Source organism: Kryptolebias marmoratus, linkage group LG22, assembly GCF_001649575.2.
Source record: "Kryptolebias marmoratus isolate JLee-2015 linkage group LG22, ASM164957v2, whole genome shotgun sequence".
NCBI lineage: Eukaryota > Metazoa > Chordata > Actinopteri > Cyprinodontiformes > Rivulidae > Kryptolebias > Kryptolebias marmoratus.
This window is the reverse complement of record NC_051451.1, coordinates 29,581,328-29,587,895: the sequence shown is the minus strand read 5'-3', so window position 1 is coordinate 29,587,895 and position 6,568 is coordinate 29,581,328. Positions and strand designations below refer to the sequence as shown.

Genomic DNA, 6,568 nt, shown 5'->3' with positions numbered 1-6,568 from the left:
ACCTGTGCTGTCAGGTGTTACCTGTCAGGTGTACCTGTGCTGTCAGGTGTTACCTGTGCTGTCAGGTGTACCTGTGCTGTCAGGTGTTACCTGTGCTGTCAGGTGTACCTGTGCTGTCAGGTGTTACCTGTGAGGTGTACCTGTGCTGTCAGGTGTACCTGTGCTGAGTAAATGAGCTGGAACATTACAGATGAAGTCCGATGCAGCATCCCGGACATCCTGGTCTTCGTCCTGCAGTAAAGTGAACAGACTCTTCCACAGTGAAACTGTAGCGGACAAACCTGAAACACAGAGTTCAGATTCACTCTGTGACCTTTGAACCTGAAAGGATCTCAGGCTGACTTTGACCTGGACTCACCCAGAGGCAGGTCAGAACTCATCAGCAGGGTGGGGATACTGGAGACTAGAACCTCAGCAGCCATTAGCTTCACCTGCACAGGTTGTCCCTCAGCACAGCAGGAGCACAGAAGCTCCACCCACTGAGGTAAACAAGCCATTCCAATCACAGCCTTGAGGGGATGGAAATAAGCTTTAAATATTTTCACTGAGACAAAAACATTTATCACAGCAGACAACTGAAACAATGCTGCAACATACAGTTAATATCATCATCATCAGTTTATACAAATTAATCCAAAACATCCAGGAGGACAAAGACAACCCTGATGGAGCTGAGAGATGGAGGATCTCCACAGGACCACTAGAAGCTTCATGGAGGACCAGCAGGACAATGAGCCTAAACCCTCTGCTGAAGAACCCTCCTCTGGTTTAAGGAGAACCAGTTAAAGGTCCTGGAATGGTCCAGTCAAAGCCCAGACCTCAGTCCAGCTGAGAACCTCTGGTTGTTGGACACAAGCAGCACCGTCCAACCTGAAGGAGCTGCAGACGTTTGGACATGCAGAACGGACAGAAGGTCCAGGTTAAACGGACCTGAAGAGACTTTATGGACCAGGACCATAGAGACAGACCTGATAGACCTGATGGACCAGGATCATGGAGACAGACCTGGAGGGATCTGATGGACCAGGACCATGGAGATGGACCTGGAGGGGTCTGATGGACCAGGACCATGGAGACGGACCTGAAGAGACCTGATGGACCAGGACCATGGAGACGGACCTGGAGGAGTCTGATGGACCAGGACCATGGAGACGGACCTGGAGGAGTCTGATGGACCAGGACCATGGAGACGGACCTGGAGGAGTCTGATGACTCTTTTTTTATGTTTTGTTTCTGAATGAGTTACATTAAATGGATTATTTGCTGACTTGAAAGCAGTGAAGCTTGAAGTAACTGCTCTGACCTGTTTGTCAGATTCTTTCTGATGAAACTCCCAACATTCTGATGAAGTGAAATTGTTTAGGAAACACGGTTTACCTGGGGTTCAGAGGTCACCATCTCCACCATCAGCTGAGAGACCAGCAACAGGGCAGCAGAGTGGAGCTCCACGCTGTCAAACCAGAAGGAAGTTCAGTGAAGATGTTTGTCCCACAGCTTTGTTTGCCAGCACTTCATACAATCGTTATTACTGAAACCTTTACATTTAATTCACATTCCAGAAGTTTTTCAGCAGAAATATTACAGTGTTCCTACAGGAACTGCAACAGCTAGCTGCTACTGCTTCTACTTGAACTGGCATAAAACCTATTACATTTGGTCTAAATAACTGTTGTACAATTAAAGAGTAGAGTAAATGTTTATGAAATAATGTTGAAATGATCTATAACTGTTAGGGTTACACACCCACACACACGCGCACACACACACACACACACACAAATCAAGTGTATGAGATGCTTAACAACCAAAGCTCTGCTTTCTCCCTGGAAGGTATGAACAAACCAACGGTGTCTTAAAGAGCACAATTATTAGTTTTCATCCACATCAATTTTCACACAACTTTTATTTAAAACTACCTTCTGACCACAGTCCTGCTGCCACGAACCAGTTAGCACACAAATATCTAACAAAGACGACAACAGATCTGAGGACCACCCAGAGAAAGGACACAAGGTAGCTTTTAAGACAACAAGAAGAAATATTAGGTTCTTGAAGTTCACCAACCTGTGAGCAGAGTTCTGAGCCATGGTCAGGAGGTGCAGCAGGACCTCCTTCTGGGACAAAATCCTTGAGCCATCCCTCCACTGGAGCTTGCTGCTGGAACAGATCTCACACAACACCTGCAGGACCTGAGGGAAGGGTGGGCAGGTGTTAAACCTGCTGAGATCATCCCTCAGACCATGGAAAGGAGCTCGGGTTCAGCCATCAACACAACTTTAGTGTATCCTCCTCACTGTGTTGGTAAGTTATTCAAAAATATTTTTAACTCCATTTAATTCCCATTAGGCTCCATTTTGTATCTGCACACCCTAAAACCCCCACATCTGTTCTGCACCTGGTCTACACACTGCAGACACCACACCTGAGCAGTGTGGTGTCTGCAGGTCAGGGCAGAGAGGAACGTTCAGACATCCAAACAGCTTCTCCACAGAGGCATGGCTCAACCCAGGAGAAAACAGACCCATAAATCAAGCAGATATGAACAAAAAACACAACACATAACTGCACCTTCTGTAGAGCCTCACCTTGGCCAAACACTGGGGGTGTTTCTCATGAAGGGCAAGGTGGATCAGGTTAGACATGGTGCTCTGGTCCAGCCACTGAGTCCTCATTAGGTCCTCCTCCTTCAGGCTCCTCAGGAGGCTCTCCACAGCCACTTCCCTCACCTCGTAATGTGGAGCCCTCAGAAGATGCTCCAGGAGTTGGTTTGTCAGCTGGGAGCTCTGCCACAGCTCAGGGATCTGAACGCTGGCGCTGAGGGCCATCTGGGCCAGGCTGAGCAGGTACTGAGTGCTGCCGGGCCCAGAGACAGCTGAAAGGTCAGAGGTGAGCAGTTCTGAGGACATCAGGACCAGAAGAGCCTTTTGACGGAGAGAGCTGACCTCTGCATCTGAGAACCAGAAGAAACTCACTGTTAGCTGATAATAAAGACCACCTTCAGAGGGAAACAGGCCGTCCCTGGACTTTAAGGTGGCAAAAGGAGAAGAAAAAAAATCAGCTTAGGGTTTGGTGCAAATTTAGAGATTTTGTGTTTGAATTTATTCTAATAAAACTTCTTAGGTAGTTTAGGTTTTATTAGTGTTACTGTGAAAGGTCTAACCTTTGAGGTTGTTCATACTGTATGTGTTTGATCGTTAAGGTCCAATGACTCATTGCTGACATGTTTTATTTCATGAGGACACAGGAGTCCAGGTCGTCTCACTATCAACAGGATTGTGGGTTCTTGATCCAAAAACCTGCTGACTGAAATCAGATTAACCTGAAAATAAACATGTTCCACTGTCTGAAAAGCCCAAAATGATCAGAACCGGTCACCTGTCAGGTGTATCCTCAGGGGACTAAAACTACAGGTCATCAGTCAGAGGCAGGTCAGGGACCTCGGTTAACCGTCTGAACATCTTTATGTTCTGCACTATCATGGAGGGATGATTTCAACAGTTTCTAGGACCCTACAAACTTTGGATTTCTGGCTGTGACTCTACATCCTCTTTAAACAAACGTCAGATGCAGAAGATGATCCTAAATGTCAGTAAAGTCTCAAACACCAAAGTTATCCGTTATTACTGTCATGTTGTGTGTGGATCATGTTCTTCATATTCTTATAAGTGAGAACTTACCTTCCAGAAGGCTGATCTTGGAGCCACAAAGACACATCAATACGTCTAAAAAGGCTCCTCTGGTCACCAAACAGTTATTCTGTCTGAACACACAGAAACACCAACCTGAGCTCAATCTCAAAACCTGATTTCAGTCGAAAACTTTCTTCTATTAGAGAAAAAGCTGCCCATTGGTTCCAAACTCTTGATTAAAAAGGAGAATAAATCAGCTTCCAGTCACAATCAGCTGCTTTCCATGAAGATCACAGATGAACATATTAGAAACAGGCTCACATGGTCACAGTTTCTATACAGTTTATGGTTGAAACTCCTGTGAGACTTCTTTTGGTACCACTGAGTTTGGCATTTAATATTTAAATTAATTTACAAACTAGATAAAACATATCCTAATATTTATTATACTATTATTATTGGTCTTCAGTCTCCAGTCAGCTGTGATGATGGGGATTATGACCCTTCGTCCTGCTCCCCCTTCCTGCAGCATCTTTGTTTTATTATGATGTTTGATGATGATTGCCCCATGAGGACCATCTATCACTGTCTTACAGAGACCCCAGATCAGACGGGACAAAAATGGCACAAGAGAGAGGCAGTTTGAGGCCAAAGTCCAGTTCTGACTCAGACCAGATGAAGAATGCATTCCATCCTTTCTGGAAGGCGAATACTTCAAATTAGTGGCATTCTGGATGAACAAGGTGGTTTTCTTTTTTCCCAAAAGTGGAAATGCTCTGACCTGTGATGTCCTTCATACAAGGTTGGTAGATTCTATTGTGCTACAAGATCAAACAGACAGACGGTTGAATGAATTCACCCTGTCATTGGAACAAAAGGTCATCAGTTTAAGCCACTGGACTAACCCAGCAGCTGTTTTAGAGCTGAGTCTGACCTCAGTCAGTCAGAAGATGTAAGGCAGGGGTTTGATGGGGTAAGGTGCGCCCCGGCTGAGTCACAGATCCTTCAGCGGGTGAAGGATGGAGGGGGTGTTTGGTGGGGAGTAGGGGGTGGAAGTTGGGTCAGCAGGCGCTCTCTTTGAAATAAAACCTGAGCAGGACATGAAGCCAGCAGAGAGGATGGACATCAAACAAGGAGCTATTCTTCCAGAGAGGGAGCCGAAAGAGGGGCTGGATGCTTATCTGTGCTCGTTTGGACACGTGTGAGTTTGTCGGTCTCAAATTACCTAGAAGTGAGCCACATGCGCTGAAGGAGGGCTTCACCAATGCCACTTCCTGCTGGCAGGGGTCTGTGTGAGTCCGTCTGGAAGGAGCGCAGGAGGAACAGCACCTGCACAGACAGACACACAAACTCATCCACACCAGGCTGATATTTCTTTTTACATTCAGTCAGGGTCACAAGAGGGAATGTCCTGGACTTCCACCACAAAAACTAAAGTATTAAATTCTGAATACATCTACAGTCCTTGCAAATATCTGGGATCTGAAACCTTCCTGTGTCTGGTTCAGGTCAGTCAAATCTAGGGTGACTTTGTATGGAGGCAGGATGCATCCCCAAAGACCTTCTCTACAGGGAACAGGCCTCTGGATGCAGATCCATCTGTCAGCCACAGCTTTGGTGTAAAGATGTCTGTAAAAAGGACATGATGTGAAGCAAGGGCTGGAGGTGCACCTTTACACCAACATCTTCAGCTGGGTGAAGAAAAACTGAAATCCACTGCAGATCAATGCAACAGAGACTGCCATTCTCAACTGGGTCTAGGTAAGCATCAGAGACGCTGCTCTTATTAAATTCCAAACCTGTTGGATGTTTTCTGTTTCATGGTCAATCATAATCAACAGAGGCCTACTAAAACAGAACAAAGCACTGTGTGTGAATGGCTAAATGGGAAACATTGTTAAACTCCTTTGAAGATCGTTGGTGTGATTCAAAATGTGCAACACGCAGCCATTGAGCTGAAGGAGACGTGTGTGTGTTAACAATGATACAACCACCGAGACTGAACTGCGTCCAGAACCAGAAACTCTGACTAAATGCAGAGGTCAGTTAGCCAGAACGCCCAGAAAACCCAGACACCTCTCCTCCCACAATCCACACAGCATGTGTAAAGACCCCAGATTCCCATGGAACCCTCTCTGTCTCACACTCCCAAAAGGTGCAGTGCTCGCTTCATGGACTCCAACCCCCCCCAGGTGAAAAGCCCTCAGTGTGACTCCAAGTGTGAAGGATGAAGTGAGGATGATCCTTCAGAGAATTAACCCTCGCAAAGCTGCTGGCGCCGATAACGTTCCTGGGCGGGTTCTGTGAGACTGCGTACACTCTCTGGAGTGCTGACAGACCTGATGAACACCTTCCTCACGCAGGCAGCTGTCCCCACCTGCCTGAGGACATATCAGAAGAATCTATCCACAGAGGACGCCATCTTTTCTGTGGTTCACACAGCTCTCACCCACTCATATGTTTGCCTATTTGTGAACTTCACATCTGCCTTCATTACCATTACATCACAGATCCTGCTCCATAAACTGTCTCCACTCGGGCTGAGCTCTTTCCTTTGCAACTGGGTGATGGATTTCCTGATGGACAGGCCACTGTGGGTGAGGATCCAGACAGCTGAGGCGCGCAGGTCTTGGGAGCTAAATCCTGAGTTCCTTTTACTGATGTATGTTGGAGAGTGTCCTGTGCTCCAGGAGAAGTGCCTCCTGCATCATGAAAGATGCAGTCACCCTGCACACATACTCTTCACCCCCATCCCTTCAGGTGAAAACTAAGGAACAACTTCTACCCTGACGCTGTTTGGCTGCTGAACTCCTGTGGAGCTCTGGAGCTGTGCTGCTGCTGCTGATTATGACTATTATTATTGGTAATAAAATTTATTCGGTTGGGAGGGTTCAGAGGCGAGGTCTAAGCCTGGCTTGTTGGTTGGGAGGGTTCAGAGG

The 6,568-nt window shown here is 46.7% G+C and overlaps 1 protein-coding gene across 3 annotated transcripts in view; it reads right to left on the bottom strand.

The window, feature by feature from the left end:
* thada (THADA armadillo repeat containing) overlaps positions 1–6,568 on the bottom strand; it is a 52,128-nt gene that overhangs the window by 4,725 nt on the left and 40,835 nt on the right. For 2 of the 3 annotated variants that reach the window (XM_025002640.2, XM_017440556.3), the window contains exons 30-36: positions 4,855–4,958; positions 3,678–3,760; positions 2,586–2,950; positions 2,065–2,189; positions 1,378–1,450; positions 359–509; positions 159–281 (exon numbers count right to left, since the gene is read on the bottom strand). In XM_025002640.2, the coding sequence (XP_024858408.1) occupies positions 159–281; positions 359–509; positions 1,378–1,450; positions 2,065–2,189; positions 2,586–2,950; positions 3,678–3,760; positions 4,855–4,958 (1,024 nt within the window). Of the gene's footprint in view, positions 1–158; positions 282–358; positions 1,158–1,195; positions 1,451–2,064; positions 2,190–2,585; positions 2,951–3,677; positions 3,761–4,854; positions 4,959–6,568 lie in introns of those variants that run through there. The other variant, XR_005232638.1, reaches the window with a different exon arrangement.